This window comes from Pseudophryne corroboree, chromosome 6, assembly GCF_028390025.1.
Source record: "Pseudophryne corroboree isolate aPseCor3 chromosome 6, aPseCor3.hap2, whole genome shotgun sequence".
NCBI lineage: Eukaryota > Metazoa > Chordata > Amphibia > Anura > Myobatrachidae > Pseudophryne > Pseudophryne corroboree.
Genome location: NC_086449.1, coordinates 254013664 through 254027526, shown reverse-complemented (window position 1 = coordinate 254027526; position 13863 = coordinate 254013664). Strand labels below are relative to the sequence as shown.

Sequence of the window (13863 nt, the reverse complement as noted above, 5' to 3'; positions counted from 1 at the left end):
GCCACAGGCACCACAATAGGTTGGTTCATATGAAATGAAGAAACCACCTTAGGCAAAAATTGACGACGAGTCCTCAACTCCGCTCTATCCACATGGAAAATCAAATAGGGGCTTTTGTGGGACAAGGCCGCCAATTCAGACACCCGCCTTGCAGACGCCATGGCCAATAACATGAACCTTCCACGTGAGAAATTTTAATTCAACTGTTTGAAGAGGCTCAAACCAGTGAGATTTCAGGAAACTTAACACCACGTTAAGGTCCCACGGTGCCACTGGGGGCACAAAGGGGGGCTGGATGTGCAGCACTCCCTTCACAAACGTCTGAACTTCTGGGAGAGAAGCCAATTCCTTCTGAAAGAATATAGATAGGCTCCATTAAGGTACAGATATCGGCCCTAACTTCAGGCCCATATTCACTCCTGTCTGTAGAAAGTGGAGAAACCGGCCCAGATGGAAATCTTCCTTAGGAACATTCTTGGCTTCACACCAAGATACATACTTCCTCCAGATACGGTGATAATGCTTTGCCGTCACCTCCTTCCTAGCCTTTATCAGAGTAGGGATGACTTCCTCCGGAATACCTTTCCCAGCTAGGATTTGGTGTTCAACCGCCATGCCGTCAAACTTAACCGCGGTAAGTCTTGGAACACACAAAGCCCCTGCTGTAACAGGTCCTCCCTGAGAGGAAGAGGCCACGGATCTTCTGTGAGCATTTCCTGAAGATCTGAGTAACAGGCCCTTCGAGGCCAATCTGGAACAATGAGTATTGTCTGCACTCTTCTTTGTCTTATGATTCTCAATATTTTTGACATGAGAGGAAGAGGAGGAAAAACATAGACCGACTGAAACACCCATGGTGTCACTAGGGCGTCTACTGCTACTGCCTGAGGGTCCCGTGACCTGGCACAATACCTCCGAAGCTTCTTGTTGAGGCGTGATGCCATCATGTCTATTTGAGGAATTCCCCAAAGACTTGTTTTCTCTGCAAAAACTTCTTGATGAAGTCCCCACTCTCCTGGATGGAGATCGTGTCTGCTCTGCTCCCCAGTTGTCCACTCCCGGAATGAAGACACCTGACAGAGCGCTTACGTGATTTTCCGCCCAGCGAAGAATCCTGGTGGCTTCCGCCATCGCCACTCTGCTCCTTGTCCCGCCTTGGCGGTTTACATGAGCCATGGCTGTGACATTGTCTGATTGAATCAGAACCGGTAGGTCGCGAAGAAGATTCTCCGCTTGTCGTAGGCCGTTGTATATGGCCCTCAATTCCAGGATGTTAATGTGTAGACAAGCCTCCTGGCTTGACCATAGTCCCTGAAAATTTCTTCCTTGTGTGACTGCTCCCCATCCTCGGAGGCTCGTGGTCACCAGAACCCAGTCTTGAATGCCGAACCTGCGACCCTGTAGAAGGTGAGCACTCTGCAGCCACCACAGGAGAGACACTCTGGCCCTGGGGGACAGGGTTATTTTCTGATGTATTTGTAGATGGGACCCGGACCCACTTGTCCAGAAGGTCCCACTGAAAAGTCCTCGCATGAAACCTGCCGAAGGGGATGGCCTTGTAGGCTGCCACCATTTTTCCCAGAACTCGAGTGCATTGATGAACAGACACGCTTTTTGGTTTTAGCAGGTCTCTGACCATTTTCTGGAGATCCTGGGCTTTTTCCAATGGGAGAAGAACCCTCTTTTGTTCCGTGTCCAGAATCATGCCTAGGAATGATAGCCGAGTCGTTGGAACCAATTGTGACTTTGGCAGATTGAGAATCCAACCGTGCTGTTGCAGCACTTTCAGGGAGAGCGACACGCTCTTCAGCAATTGATCTCTCGATCTCGCCTTTATCAGGAGATCGTCCAAGTATGGGATAATTGTGACTCCCTGCCTGCGCCGGAGCACCATCATCTCCGCCATTACCTTGGTGAAAATCCTCGGGGCCGTGGAAAGCCCAAACGGCAACGTCTGAAACTGGTAATGACAGTCCTGTACAGCGAATCTCAGGTACTCCTGATGAGGGGGTTATATGGGGACATGAAGGTATGCATCCTCTATGTCTAGTGACACCATAAAATCCCTCCCTTCCAGGCTGGATATTACAGCTCGGAGCGATTCCATCTTGAATTTGAACTTTTTCAAGTACAGGTTTAGGGATTTTAGATTTAAAATGGGTCTGACCGAACCATCCGGCTTCGGGACCACAAACAGGGTTGAATAATACCCTTTTCCCTGTTGGACCAGGGTAACCTTGACCACCACTTGCTGTTGACACAGCTTTTGAATTGCAGCTAACACTACTTAGGTGCTCTTGTGAGAGGCGTGCATTATAAAGTGAGGCTTGGCTTATTAAGTGAGTTTGTAACAGCAGCAGGTGAGTTAGAATACAGCAACAGGTGAGTTTTAAAATACACCAAGTAACACACAAATTTGAAATACCATTCACATCTGATACAATGTTTGGCCTTGTGCAGTGCAATGGATGTAAAGCATTTGTTTGGAAAGAGGCAGCGTGGAGACTCAGCTGCTGTCCAATCTGTGAGCAATTTTCTCTGCTGAAGGAGGAGATAGCAAAACTGCATGCTGAGATTTGTAAGATGTCTGTGTCTTTGAAGCCTCCACTGCCTCAGAGAGCCACCAGAAGACATTCTGCCTGGACTACTGTGGGCTCTCAAGGGCAGAGGTTTCCAGAGGGACACAGACACCTCCCGCAAGCGGTGACACTGCAAAACTCGTATGCTACTCTTGCAGGGCTGGAAGATACAACTAATAGAGGCACTACAGAACAGGAGGATATGGGGACATCTACCAACCATAGGAACAGGAAATGGAACAGGAAAATTGAATCTCCAAAAAGGACTGCACTTCTTTTGGGAGATTCCATTATTAGAGGAATACATCTGGGAAATGCAAATGAAGTAGAGAAACAAGTAAGGTGCTTACCTGGAGCCACAGCTCCAAGGGATAAAGAGCGCATGCTAAGAATTGTGAAGGCAGCAAGAAAAGATGGGGAGGTGGATGTCATTGTCCACCTAGGGACAAATGACCTGGCAAATGCAGAACTCATTGCTGTAAAAGATGAATTTAGGAAGTTAGGGACTGCTCTGAAGCAGGTGGCAACCACTGTATCTTTTTCAGAAGTATTGCCAGTACACAGAGGGGAAGACAGAACTCATTGCATCAGAAACTTCAATGTTTGGCTAAGGACATGGTGCAATGAGGAGAGATTTGGATTTATAGGCCATAGTCACACCATCTGGCAAGATAGGAGCTTATACAAAAGTGACGGCCTGCACCCATCTTCAACGGGAACGAAAATACTAACTGAACAGTTTGGATGCTTCATCAAGAGCTATTTAAACTAACAAAGGGGGGCAGTGAACCAAATAGGAATAAAGAAATCTGCTCCCCCAACACAGAGGTATTGTTTCTGCAGGCAAAGGGAATAGGAAGCATATCCACAGCAACAGAAGATAATTCAGAACAAAACCAAATAAAAATAGGCAGAGAGAAGAACATAGCTAGGAACAGAAAAAGCACAAACAAAACTCTAAAAGCTATGTGTGCAAATGCTAGGAGCTTAGGAAATAAAATCCCAGAACTAACTGCAATAATGACAAGGGATGATCTAGACATTGTGGCAATTACAGAGTCATGGTACAATGAAAATCATGACTGGGACATAGCTATACCGGGATATACTTTGTTTAGGAAGGACAGAATTGGAAAAATCGGGGGAGGGGTAGCAATGTATGTAAAAAATGCCATAAATACTACATTAATACAAAGTATTGAAGAAAAAACTGAGGCCCTTTGGGTGACCATAGAAACAGGGGAAAAGTTGATTATTCGTATTGGCGTGATATACAGGCCACCAGGTCAGGAAGAGGAACTTGACAAGAACCTATTGCAGGACATAACTAAAATGGCATTAAAAGGAGAGGTAATAATCATGGGAGACTTTAATCTTCCTGATGTAAACTGGGAGGTGTCTGTTGCTAGTTCCACTAGAAGTAGGAACATTTTAAATTCCCTTCAGGGAGCATCCCTCCACCAATTGGTGAGGGAGCCCACTCGGAAAGACGCAATATTAGACTTAATACTTACAAATGGAGACAGATTATCAGACGTAAAAGTGGGTGAAAACCTCGGATCCAGTGATCATCAAGCAGTATGGTTCAGCATTAAGACAGAGACTGACTCGTCCCATACAAAAACAAAGGTGTTGGATTTTAGGAAGGCTGATTTTGTAGGGATGGGAAAATGTGTAAGCGATTCTTTGGCAGAGTGGAGGAACTTGGAAACAGTGCAGGAGAGGTGGAAAACATTCAAATGTGCAATATTGAAGGCAACAGACCTTTGTATCAAAACTGTTAGGAAAAACACAAGGAAAAGGAAGCCAGTGTGGTTTGCAAAAGAAGTAGCAAATATTGTGAGAGCAAAAAAGATGGCTTTTAGGAAATATAAGCAGACACAAAATAATGAAGACAAAAAGATATATCTTGTTAGACAGAAGGAGACAAAGAAGGTAATCAGATGTGCAAAGGCACAAGCTGAGGAGAAAATGGCCCAGTCAGTGGGTAAAGGAGGCAAAACTTTTTTTAGGTATATAAGCGAAAAAAGAAAAACAAAAGGCGGAATTATAAAACTAAAGACGGACACTGGGAATCTTGTTGAGGGAGACAATTTAATAGCAGATCATCTTAATGATTATTTTTGCTCAGTATTTACTACTGAAAGAGAGGGGAAGGGGCCACAGTTAAGTTGCAGGGATATTCAGGAAAATGAAACAAGTACATTTACAGAGGAGAAGGTCCTAACAGAACTCTCAAAGCTGAAAGTGGACAAATCTATGGGGCCAGATGGGATACATCCAAGGATACTAAAAGAACTTAAAGAGGTGCTGGTAGCACCATTGACAGAATTATTCAACCAGTCATTAGCTACAGGAGAAATTCCAGGGGACTGGAAAAGAGCAAACGTAGTCCCACTGCACAAAAGTGGAAGCAAGGAAGAGGCAAACAACTACAGACCAGTGAGTCTTACATCAGTAGTAGGGAAATTGATGGAAACACTCTTAAAAGAAAGAGTTGTAGATCATCTCAAATCCGGCAATTTACTGGATCCCAAACAGCATGGATTCACTGGGGGAAGATCATGTCAAACAAATCTTATTGACTTTTTTGATTGTGTGACTAAAGTGATGGATAAAGGTGGAGCCATGGATATAGCTTATCTTGACTTTAGTAAGGCTTTTGACACAGTTCCACATCGCAGACTGCTAAATAAACTTGAAAGTTTGGGATTGGATATTAGGATTATTGAATGGATAAGATCTTGGTTGAAGGATAGAAAACAGAGAGTTGTGGTAAATGGAGTGCATTCACAGGAGGGAAATGTTACCAGTGGAGTACCCCAGGGATCTGTACTTGGACCAGTGCTTTTCAATATCTTTATTGGTGACATTGCAAATGGGATTAAAGGGAAAGTATGCCTTTTTGCAGATGACACAAAGGTATGCAACAGGGTAGACACACCAGGTGGGGTAAAACAAATGATTGAGGATCTAGGTAGACTAGAGGAATGGTCAAGAGTCTGGCAATTACAGTTTAATGCCAAAAAATGCAAAATCATGCACTTGGGTCTCAAAAATCCTAAAGCTAAATACAGTATTAATGGCACTATACTGGAAACTACTGAGGAGGAAAGGGATCTAGGAGTCACTATTTCAGATGACTTAAAGGCAGGTAAGCAATGTAACAAGGCAATGAGGAAGGCTAGTCAGATGCTTGGCTGCATTGGGAGAGGAATCAGCAGCAGAAAGAAAGAAGTAATAATGCCACTGTATAGGTCATTGGTACGGCCTCATCTAGAATACTGTATTCAGTTCTGGAGGCCATATCTTCAAAAGGATATTAATACATTAGAAACTGTACAAAGGAGGGCAACTAAAATGGTGCATGGCCTACATCACAAAACATACCCAGAAAGACTAAGAAATCTCAATATGTATAGTTTGGAGCAGAGAAGAGAAAGGGGCGACATGATAGAAACTTTCAAATATATGAAGGGTTTTAACAAAGTCCAGGAGGGAAACATTCTCCAAATGAAGAGAAGCAATAGGACACGAGGACATGCACTGAGACTGGAGGGGGGGAGGTTCAGGGGAAATTTGCGGAAAAATTATTTCACAGAAAGGGTAGTGGACAAGTGGAATAGCCTCCCATCAGAGGTGGTAGAGGCTAAGACAGTAGAGCAATTTAAACATGCATGGGATAGACATAAGGATATCCTTACAAAAAAATAAGGATCAAATAAGGTTAGTGATAAAAAAAAATAATATATAAAAAAAAAAAAGGGGCAGACTAGATGGGCCAAGTGGTTCTTATCTGCCGACAAATTCTATGTTTCTATGTTTCTATGTTTCTATGTTTCTATGTTTCCCTCTCCGGGGGTGAAGCTGGCAAGGCCGACTTGAAAAATCGGCGAGGGGGCACCTCTTCGAATTCCAGCTTGTAGCCTTGGGAAACAATTTCCATCGCCCAAGGATCCACGTTTGAAAGAACCCAGATCTGGCTGAAAAGTCGAAGGCGTGCCCCCACTGGTGCGGCCTCCTTTAGGGGTGCCCCAGCGTCATGCGGTGGATTTTGTAGAAGCCGGGGAGGACTTCTGCTCCTGGGAACTAGCCGAAGGTGTTCTCTTTCCTCTACCCTTACCTCTGGCAAGGAAGGAGGAGCCCCGACCTCTTCTGGACTTATGCGACCGAAAGGACTGCATCTGATACTGTGGAGTTTTCTTTTGCTGTTGGGGAACAAAAGGTAAAAAGGTAGATTTACCCGCGGTAGCTGTGGAAACCAGGTCCGCGAGCCCCTCCCCAAACAACACTTCACCCTTTTAAGGTAAAACCTCCATATGCTTCTTTGAGTCTGCATCACCCGTCCATTGGCGGGTCCATAAAGCTCGTCTCGCAGAAATAGCCATGGCATTGGCTCTGGAACCCAGCAGCCCAACGTCTCTTTGAGCGTCCCTCATATATAAGACTGCGTCTTTAATGTGGGCTAAGGTTAATAAAATGGTATCCCTGTCTAGAGTATCAAGGTCAGCTGACAAGGTATCTGTCCATGCTGCAACTGCGCTACATACCCATGCCGATGCTATTGCCGGTCTGAGCAAAGCACCTGTATGCGCATAAATAGACTTTAAAGTAGTCTCCTGTCTGCGATCAGCAGGATCCTTGAGGGCTGCCGTGTCCGGAGACGGTAGCGCCACCTTCTTGGACAGGCATGTTAAAGCCTTCTCCACCCTGGGAGAGGATTCCCAACGTACCCTGTCCTGTGCAGGGAAAGGATACGCCATAAGAACCCTTTTGGGAATCTGCAGTTTTTTATCTGGAGTTCCCCAAGCTTTTTCAAATAACTCGTTAAGCTCATGAGATGGGGGAAAGGTTACCTCAGGTTTCTTTTCCTTATACATGCGCACCCTCGTGTCAGGGACAGAGGGGTCATCAGTGATATGCAAAACATCTTTTATTGCAATAATCATATACTGAATACTTTTTGCCAGCCTTGGGTGTAATTTTGCATCATCGTAGTCGACACTGGAGTCAGAATCCGTGTCGGTACCAGTATCTGCTATTTGGGATAGGGGACGTTTCTGAGACCCAGAAGGGCCCTATGACCCAGTCCAATCCGTGGATTGACTCCCTGCTTTTTCCCTGGACTCTGCTTTGTCCATTCTCTTATGTAATGAGGTCACACTTGCATTTAACATATGCCACATGTCCATCCAATCATGAGTCGGCGTTGCCAACGGAGACACACCACTCATCTGCTCCACCTCCTCCTTGGACGAGCCTTCCGCTTCAGACATGCCGACACGCACGTACCGACACCCGCACACACACAGGGATATATTTATAAGGGGACAATTGCCCAACAAGGCCCTTTGGAGAGACAGAGTATGCCAGCACACACCCAGCGCCAACGGACACTGGAATAAAAACCCAGATATAGCACTTTTTATACATATAATCAATGTGTATACACTCACTGCGCCTTAAAAATGCCCCCGCCCCCCCTCTTTTCAGCCATCTGTCACGAGTTCAGCAGGGGAGAGTCCGGGGAGCCAGCTTCTCTGCAGCGTTCTGTGGAGAACATGGCGCTGTTAGTGCTGAGGGATCAAGCTCCGCCCCCTCCAGCGGCAGGCTTCGGTCCCACTTCAATATACAAAAAATGGCGGGGGATCTCTGCATTTACTGCCTCCGCAGCCTAATGTACCCTTATATGCCAGTCCAGAGGTTTATTGCTGCCCAGGGCGCCCCCCCCTGCGCCCTGCACCCATCAGTGCCTGTTCCGTGTGTGGGAGCAATGCTTACCTCAGTGAAGATCTGAAGTCTTCTGCTGCCTTGAAGTCTTCTTTTCTTCTTATACTCACCCGGCTTCTATCTTCCGGCTCTGCGAGGAGGACGGCGGCGCAGCTCTGGGACGAACGGCGGGGCGAGACCTGCGTTCCGACTCCCTCTGGAGCTAATGGTATCCAGTAGCCTAAGAAGCAGAGCCTATCATTTAAGTAGGTCTGCTTCTCTCTCCTCAGTCCCACGATGCAGAGAGCCTGTTGCCAGCAGTGCTCCCTGAAAATAAAAAACCTAACAAAATTCTTTTTCAGAGAAACTCTGGAGAGCTTCCCGGTAATGCACCCCATCTCCTCTGGGCACAAAATCTAACTGAGGTCTGGAGGAGGGGCATAGAGGGAGGAGCCAGTGCACACCCATACTAAAAGTTCTTTATAGTGCCCATGTCTCCTGTGGAGCCCGTCTATACCCCATGGTCCTTACGGAGTCCCCAGCATCCTCTAGGACGTAAGAGAAAAAGAGATTCACTGAATATTAGTTATTTGTACATTGCTTATAGAACACTGACAATCTGTACTATACTGACAGTACATCTCATTTACCAAGCCTGTATTCACATGCAGAATCTGCAAAGGACCACAGCAGACATCTATCAAGATTTTGCCCGTGCTGCACCCCTTCATTGGAACGCACTCCCCCGCTCCATTAGACTCTCCCCGAACTTGCAAAGCTTCAAACGGGCACTGAAAACCCACCTATTTATCAAAGCGTACCCCTCCGATGCATAACCTAGTCCTTAGGCTGCTCCTCCATCCCACTGCCCCATGCCTTGAACATCTCTGCTTTGCCTGCATACTGCCATCAGGCTTCCTCCTGCTTGCTTGCACCTCATGTCATCTGTCTGTCACCCCTCCCCACTACATTGTTAGCTCTTCAGAGCAGGGCCCTCTTTCCTCTCGTTATCTAAGCCCTCTTCTCGACACATTTCACACATTGTCTCCCTGTACTGTCCTTTGTACAGCGCTGCAAAACACTTGTGGCGCCCTATAAATAAAATGTAATAATAATAATATCTAATGAGAAAGATAGACAAAGAAAGCAAATGCCTCACAGTTAATTATTGATTGGTAGTTTGGGCTCAGCACAGATTTTGCTCCTTAATCCACTGGTAGTAAATAAGGGGTGGGCTTGATTGAAAACAAACATCAAAACAGTCCCCTTCCCAAAAACCTACCTTCCTCCTCTTCACTGCTGAGAATGTTCTGAGATTTCAGACAATTGTTGAGCTTGTCACTGGACGTGGCCGTTGTAAGGAGGAATGCATAGCCCACAAACAACAATTTATTATGGGGCAAAGGTCCATGTGTATCCACTAATGCTGTCTGGTCAACTTCAGTATCTCCACTTTCATTGGGGCTCACAAAATCCCCTCCTTTTGAAACACCTTTCAAAAACATCATACAATTAATTTTATCCATGAGAAATACAGTACTACAAAATGACTTGTTCTTCCACATATGTAAAGGCAGCCCACAACAGTGATACAGGATATAAAGGTAACTACTCTGTCATGTTCAGAGTGTCAAGTGACAGCAGTCATGCTTATTTTAACCCTTTCATTGAGGTCTACAACTATTATTCCCTTCATGTGGTCAGGCCAGATGTTACAGTAATATGCTGCATTAATTGCAGTAACCATATCTTTTTCTAATTACTTTTTCTATGTGTCAGTAAAGTCAAATAGCATATGCTCAAACACTAGTGGCACGGAGAGCTGCTCTGCACCAGGGAAACTGGTAAAATCAGGCGATCGCTAGGATTATGGATATTGATAGACAATGTAGACAGTGGCATTTCGAAGCAGGCATGCAGACACAGTAGTATTGCTATGTAAAGCACTGTAACAGTGTTGGCTTTAGATGACTGTAAAAGCATCATGTTAAATCAGACACCATTACAATGCTTTAAATCACATTACTACCGTGTCTGTATGCCTGGTTCAACATAATGCTGTCCATATTGTCACTGTTGACCTTATGATCATCAAAATATAACGGTCACGTTTAGAGAACTCTAGGGGGGGGCAATTCAATTGATGGAGAGATTACTTTAACTAATAGGCATCTTTCGGAGCTATTCAAATGTTGCCCTGATCAAACGCCTATTAGCCGCATCAGTCACATTTCAGCTCGCACCTCCGGAGGCTGCAAGCTGAAATATGTGTAAAGTCGGCTGTTTGTGCGACCAAACAGGACTTTTCCCCGTCACGCCCATTAGTTTAGACAGGTTCTGCCACTTTACGCCGCTGAACCCTAACTGGGTGCAATAAGCGCGATAATTAAAGGGGGCCCAGAACAATAGAATAGCAACAACGGGCGCCCTTTAATTATCAATAAAGAACAAACATATGAATATCCACCTAGAAGTGGCTTCTGTTTGTGGTACACTGGTGCCACAGACTGCTTCAAACATGTGAGCTGGGTTCCTCACGTTCCACAGAAGCTTTTTAATCATTTGACAATAATTCTGAGCATCAATAGGAGAAGCTGCCATGATGTCGATTATATGCCTGTAGGCCCCTTATGTGCTATGCTGCTGATATGGATTCTACATCCATGGTCTGGGAGGGTTCAGTTGGTTGAACATGCAGAGTTGATTTTTTTGGATGTGACTTATGGGATTCTTTATATACAGATATTCAGAGGGCAAATGGTGCTTTTCTCAGACTACTGTGCTTGTGTGTATTTGCGTATTGTCTTAATGTGTATACTCGCACACACTGCCACTACTACTGCCCTATACTTACAATGCAGCTAAATATGGAAAATCAGGTTGCTGTACAAGTGTACATATAATACAATGATGTATGACATATACGTGACAAATATTGAATATTTAGCCACCCTGTTAATATTCTGGATAAACAGCTACATTTACTAGTCTTTATTTATCTTTGTGCAAGTTTTCACAATTTTCTACTTACTAACAAATAGTGATCTTTTGAGAGAACTCATACATTGCCAGAATTTGTAATCCTGAGAGAATTTGCAGATTACAAGTGGTTCACTGGCCACCCTGTGGTTGTAGTATGTATTACAGTTTGGAGAACAGCTAATAACAAGGCACACCACTGTGGTAAAGAAGGTAAAGAGGTCAGTTGCATTAGATCAGCAAAGCTAAATACTGTATAGACACATCTAGGAAATAGAACACAGACTACATAGATATCCAATAGATTATTATATATAAGAGGGAAATACCTTTATTTACAAATGTGTCCTAATACATCTTTGCTTTGCTGTGCAACTAGGACGCTCCAGCAGACCGTGCTGATTAATTTGATATGCGACACTTGTATATCTGTGAGCGACTCTGAGTCTGCATATGAAGTTCTATGATGCAGCAGCCGTGGAATTTGCATATACCAAGTTCTGTTTTGCAGATTAGAGGGGCTGCATATGAAGTTAATCACCCAGGTGTGTGACTAGTAAGTATTTTGAGCAAAAAAAAAAAAAAAGCCGCCCATCACTAGCGGAATTGCACAGGGACTGTCGGCTAACTCACACAAGGCATCTTGTGCTACGTGACGTTTTGAGGATAGATGTATAAAGACACATCTGTAGTGCCTGAAATCAATATCCGTCTCTACCAGAACCTAAAGTCAATTTTTCCAAACGAAATGTCAAATGTCTTACCAGACTTCACCAAGACAGATTTGCGGCCACGTTTTGCTGGAGATTTCTCATCATCTGAGCTGATCAGTTTCCTCTTGCCAGAAAGTGGACCTAATGAGCTGCGAGGGTGCTCAGATACTTTCCTAGTTGGGGTGCTTGCACTGGATGTACTTGTGGTAGTAGGTGTCGTTGTCACACTTACGTTACTTCTCCGTTTCCGCTTTCCTTCTACTAGATTATCTGCATGAAGAGACAAGCAGTCTTTTTGAACACACACACAAAAAAAAACAGTACAATAGTAAGTGGAATGTGGAAATAAGTGAGGATCACTAGCATACACGCTACATGTGAAACAGGCACAACTGCTACATTTTCTGTACATGCACAGGCTGCCCGGTTACAAATTGACACTGCACACAGAAAGTACATGGAAATTAATGGATATTTACATGTCATGATTAAACCTCAATGAAAGTCCAAAATAAGAGATCTACAGTACCGAGACTTATGTCCGATCCCTTCGTTAATGGTGTTGAAGGCTCATATGGACCAAGACCAAATTGTTCCCTTAGCTTATTTCCTTGTTCTAGGGACAGTATAACAGCCATTCTTTTGTACCACTTTTTTTGTCCTTCCTTTTCAATACAGTAATATAGTTCTTCAGAATCTCGTTTGTGTGCTTTTACAACTCCTGCAAAATAAGGATGTGGTCAATGTTATAGAGCGCTACCTGTATATTTACACTGAGCTGAAAAGCGTAGCCACTGAGCAAAAGTAAACTAATAGAAATTATGTTCCGAGGCATATTCATGGGCGTACACATTAGGGGCAGAAAGGTGCACTGGTTTTAACTACGTAGTAGTGGACAAATCACAATAACCGGTATTACAGGATCATATACTGTAGTACATAAAATGATGCCACAAAAATAACGGTTACACATTATTTAAATATACAGACCAGTGGTACTCCCAAAAGTAATATAACAGTAATAGTTTATCTCTTTTTCCTGATAAAGCATATTCATGGGCGCAAGCCAGTGGAACTACATTGTCACAAGGCCCCTGGGGGCCTAAAGCTGCCCTTATACATCCTGATGTTTGGAATGTGAACCAGATTGCATGATTGCTGTGCAATCCGACTACCAACCAAACTGACAAAACTATGGCCCAGATTATCAAGCCTTGGAGTGTGATAAATTGCACGGTGATAAAGAACCAAACAGCTCCTAACTGCCATGTCACAGGATGTGTTTGAAAAATGACAGTTAGGAGCTGGTTGGTTGGTACTTTATTACTGTGCAATTGATCACTCTCAAAGGCTTGATAAATCTGGGCCTAAAGCTGGGTACACACGGGACGATCTAGCCAACTATTTTGGCTAGATACGTCGTTGAATGATAATATTGTTCCGTGTGTACAGGCTAGATCGTTCACTAGGCGCGCTCCCGCAGGTAAACGACAAAATCGTTGATAGACTGTGCAGCAAGGTAAATTTTGGCTAGATCGTTCACTGTCTATACAGTGTGTATGAACGATGAACGATTTTGGCTAGATGATGTCATCTAGCCACTAAGAAAATATTTACATTTCTCATACGTCCTAGAGGATGCTGGGGTCCACTTCATGACCATTGGGTATAGATGGTTCCGCAGGAGCCATGGGCACTCAAGACTTTTCAATGGGTGTGAACTGGCTCCTCCCTCTATGCCCCTCCTCCAGACCTCAGTTTTAGAAATGTGCCCAGGCAGACTGGATGCACTCTGAGGAGCTCTACTGAGTTTCGTGGGACTGAGAGGGCAGAAGTAGGAACCAACTTCCTGAAGAGTTTCATGGCTCTGCTACTGGCTGACA

At 44.4% G+C, this 13863-nt stretch overlaps 1 protein-coding gene across 6 annotated transcripts in view; it reads right to left on the bottom strand.

The window, feature by feature from the left end:
* The window catches only part of TP53BP1 (tumor protein p53 binding protein 1), a 361011-nt gene that overhangs the window by 36725 nt on the left and 310423 nt on the right, over positions 1-13863 (bottom strand). For 5 of the 6 annotated variants that reach the window (XM_063925917.1, XM_063925915.1, XM_063925912.1 and 2 more), the window contains 4 exons: positions 12510-12701; positions 12032-12250; positions 11320-11466; positions 9571-9780 (listed from right to left, as the gene is read on the bottom strand). In XM_063925917.1, the coding sequence (XP_063781987.1) occupies positions 9571-9780; positions 11320-11466; positions 12032-12250; positions 12510-12701 (768 nt within the window). The remainder of the gene's footprint in view (positions 1-9570; positions 9781-11319; positions 11467-12031; positions 12251-12509; positions 12702-13863) is intronic. The other variant, XM_063925916.1, reaches the window with a different exon arrangement.